At 45.8% G+C, this 20,380-nt stretch overlaps 2 protein-coding genes across 2 annotated transcripts in view; one reads left to right on the top strand and one right to left on the bottom strand.

Moving 5' to 3' along the window:
- Positions 1–13,200, bottom strand: part of pde3b (phosphodiesterase 3B) — a 35,863-nt gene extending 22,663 nt beyond the window's left edge. Inside the window, exon 1 of the mRNA XM_068321542.1 lies at positions 11,867–13,200. Within this exon, the coding sequence (XP_068177643.1) occupies positions 11,867–12,748 (882 nt within the window). The 5' untranslated portion in view covers positions 12,749–13,200. The remainder of the gene's footprint in view (positions 1–11,866) is intronic.
- A 574-nt stretch (positions 13,201–13,774) lies between these two features.
- On the top strand, positions 13,775–20,085 carry copb1 (COPI coat complex subunit beta 1). The gene is made up of 22 exons (XM_068321999.1): positions 13,775–13,916; positions 14,877–15,028; positions 15,142–15,371; positions 15,522–15,691; positions 15,789–15,903; positions 15,991–16,083; positions 16,171–16,308; positions 16,428–16,547; positions 16,665–16,772; positions 16,863–17,009; positions 17,096–17,241; positions 17,411–17,507; positions 17,593–17,753; positions 17,832–17,952; positions 18,041–18,268; positions 18,360–18,539; positions 18,620–18,764; positions 18,845–18,964; positions 19,063–19,208; positions 19,297–19,386; positions 19,501–19,656; positions 19,826–20,085. Exons 2-22 carry the CDS (start codon positions 14,938–14,940, stop codon positions 19,883–19,885), a joined length of 2,862 nt encoding a protein of 953 aa, XP_068178100.1. The 5' UTR covers positions 13,775–13,916; positions 14,877–14,937; the 3' UTR covers positions 19,886–20,085.
- Positions 20,086–20,380: the final 295 nt, after the last annotated feature.

The following is a 20,380-nucleotide window of genomic DNA, read 5'->3' as shown; positions in this document are numbered from 1 at the left end:
AGACTTCCATGAAAAAAAAAAACATAATGTGAATTAATGGAAACATAATGGGTGACCTTTTAGGTCTCGCCTAAAATAAAAATCCCAAAAATGTAGTAATAATCCAAACACGACTTGATAATGAGCTCGTTTAATTATCATGAATATTCTAACCCTCTAAAACCAACCGGTTCATATTCTCTGCAAATTCTAACACTGCTTCTCTATCAAAGTGCAAACATGTGATGCATGTCCTTCACACACAACCTTTTTCTGACCACTGCCGAGCCCAACACCAAGCTACACTTTGAAGGCTGGGAGGCCCGAGTGCAACAGGAAGGTTATACCTGATATGGACATGAGAGTCGATGAGGGAGGCTGGATGCCTTGTAAGGGAACATCTGGTTTATCGTGGCATCAGCGCAGGCTCCTCTCATAAACACAACCAAACGCCTGAGCCCTGGAGCTCCGGCCAATAACAAGCATGTGAACACAAACGCCATCCATCAGAGCCGAGCAGCGGGAGGAGGAGTTAATGGGGAAGTAGAGACCGATGCAAAAAAAAAAAAAGCTGTGAGACACCACAATAGAAATAGAGTGTCGAGTAAATCATTTACAAGAAAGTGATTCAGGGCGGTTTCTACTTTATACATCATGTTCAACACATTTGCTGTCGAGGCCGAGGTGATGGGAGGTTTACGCTAGCGAGGAGCTCCAGAGGGTTATGGCCGAAGACTTAATTTAAGGGTGAGGTGAGGATCCAGATGGAACCCGTCAGTCGATCTGAGAACACACTTAAATAAGTTATTTAAGCTAATTCAATAGAGTCTTCTGTACAGATTCACAGCGAGAGTCTGTTTATGTCCTCCATGGAGACGAAGGGCGGCTTGTAGTCCTTCCTCTCCTGCTCCCGATGGCGGTGCGAAGGTCTGAGCAGAATCACGAAGGTAAAGGTCGGCGCTTGGCATTGTATGAAGTCCCGACTGCAGCTCCATTTTATAGAACAACACATCAGCTCTAATATATCTCCATTATTTTTCATTTATTGGTCGTATTCATCGGAAAAGACCGACCGGCTGACCTCAAGAATCAACCCTTGAACAGAAAACGTTAAGCGATTGATTCAATCTTTACAAGTCAAGTATTTTGCGGAGAATTCCTGTAATTTATCATTTTATAAAATGTATAAACACAACCCAACTCAACAAACAGGAACAGGAAATGCCAGTTTGGTTCAGGATCGTTTGGCCCTTAGAGGCCACAAATAAAATGAACAGAAGTAAAGAAGTCTGGAAGGAGTTCAGAACTTGAATTGTTGTGTTTTTTGCAACTAGGGGTAAAAAATTGAATGATGAAACCACCAGACATTATCGATTTGTACCTGTGAAGGTAAACCTGGGGGTCGATTCATGGTCAGAAGCTTCAGAGTCACACAAACAAGACTGAGGTTTACTAAACAGAGGACAGCAGAGGTCTGCAGGTTTGGCCTGCACGCATAAATCCAGCTCGTATTTCTACTCCTGTTGATTCTGATCGGTAAATAAAGGGTGTGTAAATGATCAGAATTAAGCTACAGGATGTTCGGGTTATTCCAGCGTATGTTTCACAGCTGCTGTCAGTGGAAACGGCTCGAGGAAAGGCGAAGGGAAACAAGGGTTGCCGCCAAAAGATTAACTGTTAAATAAACACGACGGCATCCTCTTTTCATGACGTACTCGTGACGGAATGATCTGATATTTAATCAGATCAGTTTGTCCTTTCTTACAACTTTGACTACACAAATAGTTTGTCGCTGCAAAGAAAATCCCAGAAAGTATTCTGAGACTATTCCGCCTATCTTTGCTTGACCTTTTACAGTCTTCATCTCGCTTTATAGGAGTCAGTGGAAGGTTGCGCTTGTTTCCAATGTATTTGAGCACATTTTGAACAAATAGTTAGAAGAAGAAGAAGTATACTTTATTGATCCCCGCAAGGGGAAATTACGAAGTCACTCGGTTAGTTGACAAGTATACAGGCCCCCTGAACACAAGGGGGCCTGTATGCATGCAGTTAGTACAATCACATTAAACTTCACACATCAGGGAGGCAGAGTGACGGGCAGCGGCTTCGGAACGCGCCCCAATTTTGAGCAGCCTGTAGGGGGGACGGCACCTTGCTCAAGGGCGCCTCGGCAGTGGCTGGGAGGTGAGCTGACACTTCCCACTGTCAGCTCACACTCCTGGTGACATCATGGCGGGAGCGGGATTCGATCCGCCGATGGCTGGGGCGACCCTTCTACGTGACATCTGCTCCACCGCTGAGCCACTGCCGCCCCAAATTTGCCCCGCCCCAAAGGTAGGAGCAAATCTTCTTTTCCTTTCGGCTTTTCCCTTCAGAGGTCGCCACAAAGAATCAGTTGCCTATATCTACCTCTGTCTTCTGCATCCTCTTCTCTCACACCAACTACCTTCATGTCCTCTTTCACTACATCCATAAACCTCCTCTTTGGTCTTCCTCTAGGCCTCCTGCCTGGCAGTTCAAAACTCAGCATCCTTCTACCAATATATTCACTATCTCTCCTCTGGACATGTCCAAACCATCTCAGTCTGGCCTGTCTGACTTTATCTCCAAAACCTCTAACATGTGCTGTCCCTCTGATGTACTCATTCCTGCTCCTATCCTTCCTGGTCACACCCAGAGAGAACCTCAGCATCTTCATCTCTGCTACCTCCAGCTCTGTCTCCTGTCTTTTCCTCAGTGACACTGTCTCTAGACCAAACAACATCGCTGATCTAACCACAGTTTTGTACACCTTTCCTTTCATTTTAGCTGAAACTGTTCTATCACACATCTATCTATTCTGTCACAAAAATAGGTAGGGGCAAATAAAAGTTTTAAAACATGACAAACTGCCTTCACTCATTTATTTTTCTTGTTTCCTCTCAAACAGTATTCATACATTCAAACTGTTTTCGCCTCTTGCACAATTGGCCCATGTGAAATGTGAGTTATCAGATGGCAGCAACTGCAACCTAAAACTTCTCAAATGATCGCTACGCCCAGCAGATTCCACCTTATGACGCAAATACTGCATTTTTAATCCGTGGCTGCCCCCCTGCCAATGCCTGCAGCCTGCAGCTGAGCATCCAGCGCCTAATTCTGTGGTGCCACGCCAGGGTGTCTGTCTGCTGCTGATATGTGGCGTCATGTCCGCTGTTGATCCGGTTGATCCATTGATTCAGGGTCAAAACAAATAAGGACAACGGGGGGGTCAAAAAGCGGCCGGCGATCCCACGTGCTTCTGAACGCATCATCAGGATTGGGAGACAAATTTCAGGATGAATCGTTATGTTTCCGAGGCACCAGACGTGGTATGAAGCCAGGGGAGGGGGCGGTTCAGCGACTGGCGGGTGACTTCTGGGGTAATCCAGGAAAGTCTCTTTGGGCACCAGGCGAAAGCCCGTCATGCCTCGATGTTGGGATATCAATCTATATAAACTATGGCCCCCGGCCGCGCCAAGGCCTCCCCTGGTGGCAAGAGTTTGGGGTTGGGCCGCGGCTCTGGTTGTATCTGAGCGGTGCCACCAACCTCCGCCAACACTGAGTTATCTCCAGCAGTAGTCTGCATCGCCATCCTATCTTATGTTCAATATTCAGAGCATTTTCTTATAAATCATGGGCTGATAAAATACTTTAAACTGTTGAACTTGTCCTCACATAAAAACAAGGATTCCATCACTTCTCTGCGACACACAATAAAAGCCACACGACCACAAAAAGGTCTAAAATTCTTGCACGACCAGGGCTTGAACAACAACAATGAAAGTGTTCAGAAGTTGTGGGCAGAGGTAAAATATTGCCGGAACCTGAAAGCAGATAAGCTTTTTTTGTTTGGTCCAGTCTTGCGGGTCAGATTTCATGAAACAATGGGGAGCGTATCGGGAGCAAACTCGGCCGGACGGGGGAGATATCACACAGGGACTTTCGTCAGACACAAAATCTTTCTGCAAATCTCACATTATTGGAGGGGGGGGGGGGGTCTGGCATTTGAGAGTCTGCGTGTGCATGCGTTTGTGTGTGTGCATGTGTGTGTGTGTGTGTGTGTGTGTGTCTGTTGGGGGATGGGCAGATGGGGGTTAAAGTGAGGAAGAAAAGGAGAGACAGCGACAGACTGGAGAAAAAGTGAAGAAAAAGGGGGTGGGGATTTGTCAACTAACCCCCCCCCCCCCGCTTCCGATTTTTAAAAAAAATTTAATCTGAAACTCTTGATTCAACTTTGAAACCCCTTCAGAATAAACGGTGCCCAGATATTGAAAGGGCGATCCCGCTGGTCAAAGTTAGGGTTTGGTTGCAGTGACTAATAGAGCCTCTCAGTTTTGCCCTTTTCAGTGGGATCTGCCCTCAGCTGCTAAACACACACAAGCCCTCCTCTGTAGCTGCGGCTGACGTCAACCATCACTTAGCAACAGCCTTTTGGTGTAAAAGCAGCAGCGCTGACACCGTTTTCAAAAGAGGCGCACAGAGGAAGACAGGAACGAGAGAAAGAACGACAGAAACCAGGGAGGGGGGGCGAGTGAAGACGTTGCTAAGATCTGCTGTGTATTTTGACCGTCCCTTCAAAATAAAATGTCAAGCTTTTAAGAGCACTGAAGGAAAAGATGATGTTGCATCCATAAAGAATCCTGGAAGACTAGTAAAAGCTATAAAAACCTAAAAGTAGGCCTTCGTCCAAGTCCAACCTCTATTTTCTCAACGCATAAATTCCCACAGTAACAATTTAAACATACATTATCTATGTCACAGTTTAACCAAACCGCACCTTGACCTAATCTAGCCGTGCTTTCTCCCCCTCGCCTCCCTGCCTCCCACCTCTCAACGGGCCAAACGGCGGACGCATGCCAGGTTCATCGACCTCACCCTGAACTGTTCGGAACTCGGCGTTGGAATAATTCAGAATGAGATTGTGCAGAAAAATCTCATGAAAACTCACGTAAAAAACACAACAAAAAAAACACTGAATGACTTAATGGTGTCGCTGCCGCCTAGGGAACATTTTGTGACTTATCTTATCGGGGCATTTTGTGGAAGCAGAAGTATGAGGAGTTGACACAACGGTTAAAGGGGAAAAAGGTTCCAACTTAAGTTAATGCCCCCCCCCCCTCCCACACACACACACACACACACACACAAAAAGATGCTCCACAGATTTTAATGAAAATATCCGTAACTCCAACGCTTTCCTATAACGCCAATATCTATGGAGCATTTTATAAACCTCACATTGAAAGGAAAAAAGCAAAGTAAAACCATCTGCGGATTTTTTTTTTTTTTGTGAGCCCCGCTTTGCCGGCGTCTCTTCAGACACCAGAGTCATTAAGCTAAGCTCTGGTAGACCTATCATGAAAACTAAAGAGCTGCAAGCTAATTGCTGGTGATCATGACGCAAACCGTTTCCAGGGTAACCCCAGTTTTGGAGTACCCGCTCCAGCATTTCCTCATCTGTTTGCACTCACACCAGCAGGCTGACAATGCAGGGGCTGCATCCTGTTTCGCTCTGCAGTCGGCCAAACACTCCAGGCCTCCGCGGGTCTTAACCCTTTCTGCTGCGCCGCTGCATGATAAAAATGTGCAAACTAGATTTGGAAAGTTCATTCAGTTCCAGGATACTTTTTGGTTTTTTTTAATTAATTTTATGTAAAGCGACACAATCCTGATGAATTAAACACACTGCAAACAGAACGCTCCACCCAGAAAAGTCTGATTCAGCTCTTGATTTGGGATTCATGGAAATGCTAAGCTAACTGTGGCGCTAATGAAGGATGAATCATGGAGTCACAGCTGCAACGCTTCCGCCGGAAACTGTCAAATTTCTGATTTAAGTGAAGATCGGGAAGTTTTTTTGTTTTTTTTTAGGTCAAAATAAATTGATTCCTGTGTTTTCTATAGATACCAGAGATTCTCTTTCACGCACGCACGCACGCACGCACGCACGCACACACACACACACACACACACATAAAAAGGAAATCTTGGTTAGAAGTTATTATTGGCGTCTCTTTTTACTTTTAAAGCACTTTTGATGATAATTTGATTCCATTTCGCTTCACTTTTTTAATCATTTAAAATAAAGTTCTTTGTGTTTTAATTATTTATAAAATGTGAAATAAATCTGATCTCATCCTGAATCCTTTCAAAAGATGAAGAAATCAAAGAGGCTGACAGGAAAGAATTTAAAAAAGGTCCGATTTAATTTCATTTAAATTAAATCACTTGAATAAAAAATGAAAACAGGACGTTTCTCCTGAAACCTACTTTAATCCTGCATCAAACTGATACTGGATTATACGCCACGCACAAACGACCACGCCATCGACTCACAGTAACGAGATCAATACACACTTAGTACTGATAGATTGATAGATCCGGCCTCGCTGCGTGCGACGCACAGCCTCCACAGGAAATACAACCACAGATTTATTTTATTCTGGCTTCTGATTCTCTCGGGTCGAAGCTCCGTCCCGTTTCCAGATTCCTCCATTTCTCCTTGCTGAGAGGCAGACACCAGATTCTACAGGCCGATTAATAAGACTAGGCATTTTCTGTGTAATCACCCTGTGGAACGTCACTGGGTTGTGACGTCAATGTTATATCATTCCACATGGCTTTACAGCAAGTGAACGTGACAGCTGAGCGCTGCTCTGGTTCTGGCTGCTCTCCCTTCCATCCTTTCTTTCTGCAGCCTGCCTCTCTGGCCTGAATGGAGGGTTAGTTAAGTGTATTATTTACCCCTGCCTGCCCCCATAGAGTGGGAACCACACACACACACACACACACACACACACACACACACACACACACACACACACGCAAAAAGAGGGCCTTCTCCTTGAATCCCACATTGTCCTGCCGGCTACACCGCTCAGATCTCACCGCTTTGAGATTGTAACAAATGTAAAAAATATTATCTGCGGCCGATTCTCTTCTCTGTTCCAAAATCTGCCAGAGAGCTTTTTGTTTTTCATACAATTTATCACCTGCTAGTCAACAGCAGAGCAGACGGTAGCGCGCTAACACAATCCTGGGTCTCAATCTGGGAGCGTTTTGTCCAGTTTGTTCCTCAAATCTCTGAAATCTTTTCTTTTTTTTAAATTTCACAGTTACAGAATTTACAGACTTGGTTCTGAGGTATCAGACCGGAGCAAAATTTAACACAATGGAGCAACACAGTAGATGTAATTTTAGGATTTAGGGAGCCTGACCCCGGGTGCAATCCATAAAGCTTTGGTTGTGCAAGGGTTTTAGAGTGATAGAGGAAAAACACAATCCTGATAAACGGAAAGAATTAGAGGAAAGATTTGCATCGGCTGGAAAAGACCAAATGAGACAACTCTGCAGCTTTTAGCTCTGCCACAAATATCAGAATCAAGCTAATAAAAACCGGACAAATACGAGCTTGTGACGACAAACGTAACGCAATTTTTATTCATCTTGTGACTATAACATGGTCTAAAATTTAGCTAGTCTGTAAATCTTGGAGCACTTATTTGTTTGAAATGATTATTTTATACCCAACTGCAATGGGAAAAATTCACAAGGGTCACATTTTGACTCACATCGTGATTTTGATTCACCGATTGAATTTATTTCTTGGAAAAAAAAAATCATTTCGATGAAATGAATTTAAAAAAGATTTGGGTGTTGTTGGCTCTTTGTGTCTGTCGTCACCAACACATACAGAATATTACAGGTTTAAACATCTAATTAATTAATTTGATTTTGCATTATTAAATTTCTTTGTGTTGCTATAAAACCCCCAGGTACACACTGTCATAAAAATAATGTTATTAAAGCAATATTAAAAATTCAGGAGATATTTGTGTACTTTCACCATTTTAAACTACAGTAATTTTGGAGGTATAACAGTATATTTCTTCCTCTTCCCCCTACTTCAGTCACAGGTGGTTCAGTCCTCTGCTGCAGGGCGTTTGCTTTGAATATGCTAATAAACTGTACATATATGAGATTTGCACATTATTAAAATATTTGCTTTATTCATATTGTAAAATATAAAAGGATTTAAAAGTCAAGTCTTTTTTTTAGGGGGGGTGAACCTTGCAAGTTTCCCCTTCTTGCAAAAAGCAGGAAGTAAACCCAAACGCGAGGCTTTGAGGTTCATTTGTCGTATTTGAAGCCGCCTGATCGACGCTGTGATAATCACACAATAGGAGATTGTAGGGCTGAAGCCGTAACAATTAACTGTCAATAATAACAGTGTTTAAATCAATAATGGAGGGCATAAAAAATAATAAATAATAATGATTTAGTTGGTCACATGTTATGTCACACTTCTATCAGCCTGCCATTAAAAATGACCACAGGTCGGACTCAGATACCTGAAAATGCAGGTTTTCTAGGTGGATCCAAACGTGTTCAGGTTCTATTGGTCTCTCAAAAGATTAGTTAAAAAAAAACCTTCTTTTTTGACATCAACAAGTTGCATTCGATCCCTTAAGACAACTGGGACACGTTTCATCGCTAATGACACACTTGAGCTAACGGCTAACTTTTCCTCTTGTAAACCCAGACATTAAAATACAGTATTTTCTGCACTGTAAGGTGCACCTTTCAATGAATGGCCTATTTTTAAAACCTTTTCATATATAAGATTTTTTTAATTTTATTTTAAATACTGATTCTAATCCCTGAAGGGAAATTAGTAGCACACTCTTGTCTGTTCAAATCAAATCATGCATGTATATGTGTGTACAGGCGCTGAACACAAAAACACACATGAGTCCTGTACGCATGCAGAGGGGGTAGAGTGGTGGGCACCTCCTTTATTGGTGTGCCCTAAATGAGCAACTTGTAAGGGGGACGGCGCCTTGCTCAAGGGCACCTTGGCAGTGCTCCGGAGGTGAGCTGACACCTCCCACTGTCAGCTCACCTCCGGGTGCTCTTTTTGGGCGGGAGCGGGAATCGAACCGCCGACCTTTGAAACATTGGACGACCCGCTCTACCGCGCGCTCTAACACTGAGCCACTGCCGCCCCCCATTGCGCCACTGCCGCCCCAAGATGCACTGGATTATAAAGCGCACTGTCGGTTTTTGAGAAAATTATAGGCTTTTAGGTGCGCCTTATAGTGAAAATAATGTAATGTGATTAGTTTGAGAGGTGGAGACGTCCCAAACAAGTTCTGTTTGAACTTCCTTTAATATATCTCCATCTATTCTTTAATATAAAATGTTCTTATCAGCCATGAGGATCAGTTCCGAGCTGGAAAACAAGACTTTGTGCGTCTGTGTTAATAAACGACAACTTTACAAGCGGTATTGATCCTGTATTGACTTTAGAAGGAGCGGCTCTGATCAGCACCATCTTGACATGATGAGTCCTCTCCGGCGGACGTTGGTCGGAGGAGTGTGTGTGTCTACACGGTGACAACAGCAACACCAGGAGGCCCCATGCTGTGACACCGAGCGACGGCGTGACTCCGACCACCACCTAAACTCCACAAACGCTGCTGGTTTGAATGAATATCAACTACTGAGTTAAGCTCCCTGGAAAACACGGACAGTCACCCCTAGTGGAGACCCCCAACAAGGAACCTGTGCCGTTTTATTCCAACACCCGGTCCTACTGGAGGCCGATCCAAAAACTGTTATTTTAAGATTTTAAGACTTTAAATGTCGGTGGTTGTGTTTAAACACCAAATGACAGTTTTACCGGTAGACAAGTTGGCCAAACTATTACAGAACAGTCTTCTCGCAATGACAAGAAATACACTAATCCCTCGTTACTCATGGTTAATGCGTTCCAGGAACCACTGGCAAATAACGACATTCTGCGATACAGCAACAAACTATTTATCTTATTATTTATGGTAACTTAAATGTTTCTGAACCCTCCCCATACTGATATTAAACCACCTTTTATCTGTATTACCTTTTCCCCACACTCTTATAGATTGTTTAAAGCCCTTTTAAATGTTTCTTTAACACACGGAAGTGCGCTGCATTTCGTGAGTCTCGAAACGCAGCGCACTTTTGGATGCCGTCAGCCAATAGAATGTGCGTACAGGATCACATGACTATCTACTAAATATCCGCAATGAGGTGAAGCCGAATACGTGAGGGATTACTGTACCTCTCATTCCACTTATCTTCCATCGTAATACAGACGGAGATGGATGTCAGATCTTTAAGTAAACAGACAGACGTCTAATCCTTCACCACTCTTTCATCCGACGCTAAAACAACAAACGTAATGTTTGCTGTGGGGCAGGAAATTATAAGACAACCTAACACATACGTAACGCATCAAATTTGATGAAATTATTGCTGTTCAAACTATACTTTCATTCATTTGTTAACCACTTTTAATGCATAGCGTGGAGCCTATCCAGGCTAACATTTAACAGAAGGCCGCATTCCCCCTGGACACGTCCTCGGGCCACAACTCAAGCCATCCGACCAGTCGACCAGTTGCAGCCACATCCACACCGTATGTCAACCTAAAGCCACCCATCCACTGCGTGTTAAAGACAGAGGAAGCGATAAAAACACGGAACATACATGTCGATCACACAGCGTCCTGTTTTAACACTTTACAGTTGGGGAGGACGGACAGCGGCGCATATCAAACAGATCAATCAGATGGGTTTTCTTGAGGCGCTGGTGGATTTAGGTAATGAATGTCATATCAACAGTGACACACTCCTTGGGTTTCCAGCCAGGTGATTACGACAGCTGCTTATTAAGTCAAATAGAAATAATGTTTGTTTTTCGTATAATATTGGCGCATACTTCACATTAAAGCTAAGGCCCCTCATCTTTCTCCTCAAAGTGAAAAGGTTGGCCTCCATTGAAAAAAAATGTCCAAAAAAATATGTTGGACAGCCTCCAAATATAAATGTTTACCTCTTGCTAATAATTCACTAACACGTAAAGTGCACCGAGTCCAAATGATTCCATATCTGAGGATTAAGTAAGAGTGAAATAGTGTAGTATTCCACTAAATGACCCAATTCATTCCTCTATTTTACTTTTCACGCCCAGCGTTTGGATTTACAGCCGATCCCGTTGTCAGAATAGAACACAATGAAGTGAAAAACAACTGCTGGAAATTACACAACTGAGACAAACTGGATGTACATTTTTAGTTCTCTTATCAATCCCAACAAAGCCTGAAGGACAAAAAAACAATGCGCGTGAGCTGACGGCTTGGCGTCCACAGGACAAGAATTTAAAAATAAAAACACTCATAATAATGGCAGCAGCGTTTTGTCGCCACACAAACTAGCATCAGCTTTTCTTTGTGTCCACAATTTAGTGTTTGCAGGTGAACTCGGTAGGTGAACTCAGTGTTTGTAGGTGCAGCAGTTTACGAAACTGAGGCGAGGCGTGGAGGAGCATCACCTGGGGGGACAACACATATCGTGGACAGAATGCTGTCGTCGTGGCAACAGGATGCTGACTAACACTCTTATTGCATACATTATCTGGGTATAGGAAGTCAAATTATTACCCCCCCTACATTAATGCATGCACACACGAGTGACGTCAGTAGCAGGAAGTGTCCCCCCTGACTGCTATTAATCCGCTATGAGGGATAGAAATTTCTATTATTTCAACTTCAATGCATTTTTTAAAGTCTGCCTAACAACACAGATCAATAATAATATTAATTTCCACTCCAGGTGGACTGATCTAAAGTGATCAGTTCGAATCCCTGCACTTATTGATCACCTTCGGGTCAATAAAGTGACTTTTTTTGCGTCATTTCGCGCACTTTTATTCACTTCTGGTGTGTTTTGGAGTGTTTTTCTGCACCGTTGCTGCACATGTGCGTCCCGGGGGGGGGGGGGTATTTGTGAGTCCTACCGTATGGTGGGAGGGGGGGGACACCTACCTGTTCTCTGGAGATGCAGGGCAAAGACGGTCTGCGGGGCATCTTCCAGCCGCCGTAGGAGCTGCTCGACGTCTCCCCCAGCGACACGCAGCTGGACCTCCTCCTCGGTCGGATCACGGGGATCTTCTCCTCCGTGGCGGAGGTGAGCCCACCCGGGCCCCCCCTGGAGGGGCAGTAGCGGTCAAAGCAGAGCCCCAGCACGGAGCCGGACACCCCAGCCAGGCAGGCGCACAGCGGGCGCAGCGGCGCCGGCAGGGCGCGCAGCCCGGTGAGGGCGAGCAGCCACACCGCGCTGGCCACCAGCAGGACCAGCACGCTGTGTCGGAGCCTCAGCGTGGGGATGAGCGTCAGCAGACCCACGCACCCCAACACGAACAGCAGCCGGCCCACCATCTGCACCTGGTGCTGGTCCTCCCCCCATTGCAAAACGCGCAAAACCAAAAAATCCCCCAGAAAACACGAAGCGGGCAGAGCCACCAGCCAGCACCCCCCGCCCTGCTGCTTCCTCCTCCTCAGGTAGAAGGTCAGGAAGAAGAAGGCGCATCCGATGCTGAACAGGGGGCTGACGGACTGGGAGAAGCCCGACAACAAAGTCCGCACATCCCACGGAGAGTCACTCTGGAGGCTCCTGGAGATGAGGAAAGCCACGGCCGACAGGAGGAAAGCCCCCACGTACAGGATCGGGACTTTTGAATTGAGGATCTCTTGATGGCAGAACCTGCAGACGCTCCACAGACCCCCCCTGTGCCGGTCCTGCTGGAGCGGGGTGACGCAGCTCCTCACGTAGCCGTTCCTGAAGCCCTCCGAGCTGCTCGCACTTCCAGCCCCGTCGCGGCTCCTGCTTTTACCGTGGGGGACCTCTCCTTTCTCCCGCACGGCCATGGCTCGACGCTGGCTCCTCGTGTTCACGCACAAGTCCCCTCTTCACGCTTTTTTCACGCCGCGTTAACACTGAACTACATGACAGCAAACACACTCCATGGCCACTCTAACGTGTTCCAGCAGTTGGACTAAAGAAAGAAGGTGAGATGTTGTTTTTACACCAGGGGGCCTCTCTGTCGCCGCCTACAGGATACAACTCGCAACTGGATTCGTGGAACCGAGCCTCGGCCAGTACAGGAGAATAATATGCTACATTTGCATATTTGGGAAGAAACTTTTAAAACGCTTCAAGTTAATAAAGAAAAGAAAAAAGGAAAAAAGTGTCTGGAGTCGTTTCTCTCTCCAATCCGGGAAGTTTTGTGTATAACAGTGTATGTTTATTCTCATTTTATAATAAATTATTTTGTTTTTAAAGCTCTCTGCTGTTTGAAATTGAGATTAATTAGTTGCTTTTTTTTACCGTTTTATAAATCTTATCATGCTTGAATAGAAGTATGTCTTTCTTTATTTGTGGTAAATTAATTTGTATTTTGCTCAAATCTTGCTTTCGTGTTCCATCATGTCGCTCTGGGATCTATTAGCTAGCCTGCCATGAACATGCGAAAGCGGGCGATTGTCGATTGAACTGATTGGAGTACCGAGGTAATTGAATCACAAATGTTGAAATTCTAACAGATGAAACTGTTAAATTGAATATCTATATCCCGATGTATGTCGATAAGAAAATATTTCTCTTGATTAAAAGTTTTAAAGTAGTTAAAGTTTATGCAGTCCACTAAAGTTTAGATGATGGATTAAAGTTTGCATAATTCAACAAGTCTGCTGAAAAAAGAACGACATATAGAAGCACACTTATTATTACACTATATTCAGTAAACTAATATATGCAGGCATTGACAGTCCCAAAAACAGTGAAACAATTTGAAAGTTCGTTTATTTTCCCGCGTCTGTTTTAAATTTAAGTACGTTGAGAATTCCGCGTATGAGGTTATTGTTACGTTGTTTGTCCCTTCCGACGCACCGTAGCTGTGATGTGGCCTGAACGGCATCTTCCACGTCACTAGGAAGTGGAGCAGCGCCGAAGGAACAGCTCGCCGAGAGAAGGAAAGAACATCTTGTGGATGTGAACACCTGAGGCTGGACATCGAGAGTCACCTGGTGCAGCTAGGTTTGTGATAAAAAAAACTAATTTAAACATTAAGAGTGACGTTTCTTCTCCGCAGCCGTGGGGATGTTTAAGCTAGCCGACGCTGCTGTCCTCCATTTCATTGCTGGCATAAATAGAAGCTAACCTGTCATTAGCTATCGTTAGCTGATTTAGCTTGATTGTAAAAAGATAACATCATTTTTACATGAACAAACGACGTAGTTTGCGTTTGATAGAGGTTAGTGCTAACGCGGCTAACGCTGTAGCAGCGCGTTAGCTGTGCTGTAACGGAACCCAGCCTGTAAAGGTGCTCAGCTTGACAAGATCTCCTGATCCCAGATCAGTTTAAAGATAAAGAATGGAAGAAAATGAACTGTTCACCTCTACAGGTTGTTTGAGACAACTTTCCACATCTAGAAATTACACCTTGAGACGTGTACCACACATACTGTATATACACCTGTTTAGCCAAGATGAACAATCGTTTACCTCAACATCTTCTCAAAATGTATTAAATAAGTTGAAAATATTTGTATAATTCAATTTTAATGCAACAAATTCTGCATTATTACACGACTGTCGTTGTGTCTTTACAATCTGGTGACCATAAACCTCAGTTTTTAGTCTGAAGGCTGAAATTGAACAATATCAAATCTATTTACAGACCGGAACAGTTTCTAATTTATTATTTTTAGGAGATAAATTATGCATTTAGGTTAAAATTTCCTTTTTGACAGTTTTCCTGTAAAATTGTTATTAATAACCTGTAATTTATACAATGACTGTTTTTTTAAAAATGCTTATAAGAGTTAATACCTCATGGCATCATTTCCTAACACTTTACCTTGTTTAGGTTTTATAGAGGAAGAGAAATACCCGTTATGTGCGCGTGATACTTCACAGTAAATTTGCCTGTGTAGCTCTCACATTTGTCCCTCTATGCCTGTCTCTTCTCCACTAATTCTTTTTCTGTTCCTCCAGAAGCGTACCATAAGCGGCATTAATTGGGATTCTTCTAAAAGGACCTGAACACGGCAGCAAAATGACGGCTGCGGAGAACGTTTGTTACACTCTGATCAATGTGACGTCTGACTCAGAGCCGCCCTCTGAAGTCAGCCTAAAAGCTGATCTTGGTAAGTTCTTTTAATGTCAAGCAGCAGGGGCATTTAAAACTAAACTAAAACGACATCTTGCTGATTAGGATTATGAAAATAATTGTAAAGTTTTGTTTTTTCTTATTATACAGAAAAGGGGGAGATCAAGGCAAAGACTGAAGCCCTGAAAAAGGTCATCATCATGATCCTGAATGGTGAGAAGTTACCAGGACTCCTGATGACCATCATCCGCTTTGTGCTGCCACTTCAAGACCACACCATTAAGAAGCTCCTGCTGGTTTTTTGGGAGATTGTTCCTAAAACAACCCCAGATGGCAAGCTGCTCCAGGAGATGATCCTGGTCTGTGACGCCTACAGAAAAGTAAGCCAAAAGGCACAACGCTGGTTTGTGATCAGTTATGACATAGCTATAATAGAGCAATGGAAAACCAGAATGTGTGTGTTTGGTTTTAGATATTTTCTTTAAAGATGATTCATTGGTGCTCACGTGAAATATTCCTTTTGATTCCAGGACCTGCAGCATCCCAACGAGTTCATCCGCGGCTCCACTCTGCGTTTCCTGTGCAAGCTGAAGGAGTCTGAGCTGCTTGAGCCTCTCATGCCGGCCATCCGGGCCTGTCTGGATCACCGCCACAGTTATGTGCGCCGCAACGCCGTCCTGGCCATTTACACAATCTACAAGTACGAACTTCTGCTTTTCCACATATGCTTTACATATTCTTACCTCCAATCGTTTGTGATTAATTAACACGCGACTGACCGGGGGTGTTGGTTCCAGGAACTTTGAGCATCTCATCCCAGATGCTCCCGAGTTGATCCACGACTTTCTGGTCAACGAGAAAGACGCCAGCTGCAAGCGAAATGCTTTCATGATGCTGATTCATGCGGATCAGGTCCGTTGCATGATGTTCTTTCCTTGCCGCCCCCCCATCGGTGAAGCCTAGCTCGTGTCGTCTCATCCATGTGTCATCACCTTTCAGGAACGAGCTCTGGATTACCTCAGCACTTGCATCGACCAAGTTCATACTTTTGGTGACATCCTCCAGCTGGTCATCGTGGAGCTGATTTATAAAGTGAGCCCAGCCTTCCGTTTGTTTGGGCTTTGCAGCCTACAGCTTTGCGATCTCTGACCTCTGTGTTGTTTGTCCTGCATCTGGTAGGTTTGCCACATCAACCCATCTGAGCGCGCCCGCTTCATCCGTTGCATCTACAACCTGCTGCAGTCCTCCAGTCCTGCCGTGAAGTATGAGGCTGCCGGTACGCTCGTGACGCTCTCCAGCGCCCCCACAGCCATAAAGGTACGCCTCCAACACGCCATGAGCTTGTGTGTGTTACCTGACGATCGTCTGGTGCTGGTGTTGTGAATCAACGGCGGTGATGTTAGCCTCTAACGCGTCGTGTGTTTGTTGGACCCCAGGCTGCCGCTCAGTGCTACATCGATTTGATCATCAAGGAGAGCGACAACAACGTGAAGCTGATTGTTCTGGATCGTCTCATTGAGCTGAAGGAGCATCCCACCCACGAGCGTGTGCTCCAGGTACGTTAAACTATGGGTGCAGGTTCATTTTTATCTTGTTTCTGATCGTTACACGACGTGAAAAGTCGTCAAAAAGGCCAATGCACCTCAGGCTTCATTCGTTTCCTTTGTGCCCAGGACCTCGTGATGGACATCCTGCGTGTTCTCAGCACCCCGGACCTGGAGGTCAGGAAGAAGACCCTGCAACTGGCGTTGGACCTGGTTTCATCCCGTAACGTGGAGGAGGTCAGCGTCGAGCAGAAGGAGTCTGTTCCACGCCCCAGACAGATAGAAAGGAAGTGACTACAAACATAACGACGCCCGTTTGTTTTCCAGTTGGTCATCGTTCTGAAGAAGGAGGTGATCAAGACCAACAACGTCACGGAACACGAAGACACCGATAAATACAGGCAGCTGCTGGTCCGCACCCTGCACTCCTGCAGCGTCCGCTTCCCGGACATGGCAGCCAACGTCATCCCTGTGGTGAGTCCCCTGACAGTCACACGCGTGGGATTTTACACGTGATGTGAGCACACGAGGACATTTGTTTGTGCTGATGGGGTTCACAGCTGATGGAGTTCCTCAGCGACACCAACGAGGCGGCTGCTGCCGACGTCCTGGAGTTTGTGCGGGAGGCTATTCAGAGGTTCGACAACTTGAGACCTCTGGTCATAGAGAAGATGCTGGAAGTGTTTCACGCCATCAAAACCGTAAAGTAAGGCTTCACACACGGGTTTGGGGTTCGTCACACCCCTGATGGTTGTGAAAAACAGATCAAATTTAGGTCGTAGAATAAATATGGTCTAACTCTGTCTTGGTATTAGAGGCTTGAATTAGTCGTGCTGTTGGGTCTCGATAGACGTCACATGTTTTATGTATGGTAGGATCTACAGAGGTGCATTGTGGATCCTGGGAGAGTACTGCAGCACAAAGGACGACATCCAGAGTGTGATGACAGAAGTCCGCCGGTCTTTGGGAGAGGTACACCTGTCCTTAAATACAACCCAACCTCACATTTGACACTTTGGAACATAAAGTCAAATGGTGACGTCTCTTCTTCTGGCAGATCCCGATCGTAGAAAACGAAATAAAGAAGGAGACGGGAGAGCTGAAACCAGAGGACGAAGTGAGTGTGACCCCTGCTCAGAAGCTAGTGACAGAGATGGGCACCTACGTGACGCAGAGTGCCCTCAGCTCCTCCAGGCCTTCCAAGAAAGAAGAGGACCGGTAAGAGAGCGACATTTTATCAGTGTGAACGTTCCACTGGGGGTACGGAGTCAACAAGCACCAGTTCTGCCCTTCCAGACCTCCCCTCAGAGGCTTCCTGATGGACGGGGACTTCTACGTGGCGGCGTCTCTGGCCACCACGCTGACCAAAGTGGCTTTACGTTACGTCGCCATTGTCCTGGACAAAAAGAGACAGAACGTAAGTCGTGTAGCCTCCGCTTCACCAAACCTCTACCCGTTTTCCTGAGCGACCTTTGACCCCACCCTTCTCTGCCCGCCCCTCTCAGTCCTTCGTGGCCGAGGCCATGCTGATCATGGTCACCGTGCTGCACCTGGGGAAGTCCTCTCTCCCCAAGAAGCCGATCACGGACGACGACGTGGACCGCATCTCGCTCTGCCTCAAGGTGCTGTCGGAGTGCTCGCCGCTCATGAACGACATCTTCAACAAGGAGTGCCGCAAATCCCTGTCACACATGCTGACTGTCAGGCTGGAGGAGGAGAAGTTGTCTCAGAAGGTGAAGCTGGTGATCGAGGTGGGGCCGTTTTGTTTTTTATCATCCACCTGAAGATAACCGTGTGTGTTTTTTTCTTTCTTTCTGGTTGCAGAAAGAGTCAGAGAAGCGTAACGTCACCGTTCAGGCAGACGACCCGATCTCCTTCATGCAGCTGACGGCCAAAAACGAAACGACCTCCAAGGAGGATCAGTTCCAGCTCAGCCTGCTGGCGGCGATGGGCAACACCCAGAGGAAGGAGGCAGCCGATCCGCTGGCGTCAAAACTCAATAAGGCGAGTGCTGCAGGAGGCAGAATGCAGGTGAGAGCCGGGAGTCACCATCGATAAACCCGATTGGTTCTCCTCCCCGTCAGGTGACACAGCTGACGGGCTTCTCGGACCCGGTGTACGCCGAGGCCTACGTCCACGTCAACCAGTACGACATCGTGCTGGACGTCCTGGTGGTCAACCAAACCAGCGACACGCTTCAGAACTGCACCCTGGAGCTGGCCACGCTAGGTGAGCCCCACCCGGTCAGACGGGTTGTGGTTTGTCCCACTGCCCCTGAAGGCCTCATGACCGGTCTGTCCGACCCACAGGTGACTTGAAGCTGGTGGAGAAGCCGTCGCCTCTGACTCTGGCTCCGCACGACTTCGCCAACATCAAGGCCAACGTGAAGGTGGCTTCAACGGAGAACGGCATCATATTCGGCAACATCGGTGAGAGTTTTATTTTTCACTTTGTGATGTAACTCTTGCTGTTTGCAGCGTCTTTTTAACATTCCTGAGGATGTTACTGAATTATTTCTTCTTCCTAGTCTACGACGTGTCGGGAGCAGCCAGCGACAGAAACTGCGTGGTCCTCAGCGACATCCACATCGACATCATGGACTACATCCAGCCAGCTTCCTGCACCGACGCCGAGTTCAGACAGATGTGGGCGGAGTTCGAGTGGGAAAACAAGGTAAAAACAAACGCTTCCACTTCAAGGATTTTTTTTCCCCCCAAAACTGACAGATTTAACCTTTAAAGATGCTCCTTTTGGTTTTCAGGTGACGGTGAACACGAACATCACCGACCTGAACGATTACCTCCAGCACATCCTCAAGTCCACCAACATGAAGTGTCTGACTCCTGAGAAGGTCACTGTCACAGTAGAATCAATAATCCTATAAATAATAAAGTAAAATTCTTTTAACCGATGTTTTATGCGTCCCCAAACCGACCCGAACTCTTTTTTTTTTTTCTTTTCCCAGGCTCTGTCTGGATTCTGTGGCTTCATGGCCGCCAACCTTTACGCCCGATCCATCTTTGGAGAAGACGCCCTGGCTAACGTCAGCATCGAGAAGCCCATCCACCTCGGGCCCGACGCGCCTGTCAACGGACACATACGCATCCGCGCCAAGAGTCAGGTGGGTCACAGCTGCTGCACCCGGAAGCTGTTGTCAGGAGATTTGTGGTTGAAAGCGTCAGAAAGCGCTGCTCGACTGTTCTGTGTGATATTTATTAGAAAACCCAACTACTGAGCGTCTGACGTCACAGGAAGTATCTCTGGTTTACCCTCCCTCCCTCCTGTCACAGGGGATGGCCCTGAGCCTCGGAGATAAGATCAACCTCTCCCAGAAGAAGACCAACGTCTGAGACCAGTCTGATCCGGCCGACTTTGGAAGAGTCCGCTGTCGCCCGTCGACCAATGACGGCGCAGGGTTCCACACAGTCGCCTTCTGCCCTGCTTTGATTTTTTTTTTCTAAGCTTCACTTTGTCTGAAGAATATCTCAGTAATGTCCTTCTGTCCTGTTCGGTTTTCGATAAATGATGTATTAAAATGACTGAAAATCCAGCTCCAGGTTGTTTTGTTGAGGTCGTATTTTAATAGAATTTCAGACACTTTTCTCGTTTATTTTCTCAGACATGGTTTCCTAGGTCACGTGCAGAATGACATCACATCTTGGCAAAATAACGTGGACAAACAATCTGATAAGAGATTTTGAAACATCAGAGGAAATCTGACACCTTCAATAATGAAGGAAATGAAGATCATTGAACATATAATTTCATCCTGACCCAGGACGATGTGCAGCAGTGAAGTTTTTGTCGTCCTAGTGGTAACGTGATGGAGATGGATTAACGCTGGC

Source organism: Antennarius striatus, chromosome 1, assembly GCF_040054535.1.
Source record: "Antennarius striatus isolate MH-2024 chromosome 1, ASM4005453v1, whole genome shotgun sequence".
Taxonomy (NCBI): domain Eukaryota; kingdom Metazoa; phylum Chordata; class Actinopteri; order Lophiiformes; family Antennariidae; genus Antennarius; species Antennarius striatus.
The sequence above is the reverse complement of the archived record's forward strand: the minus strand, read 5'-3'. Positions and strand labels throughout refer to the sequence as shown.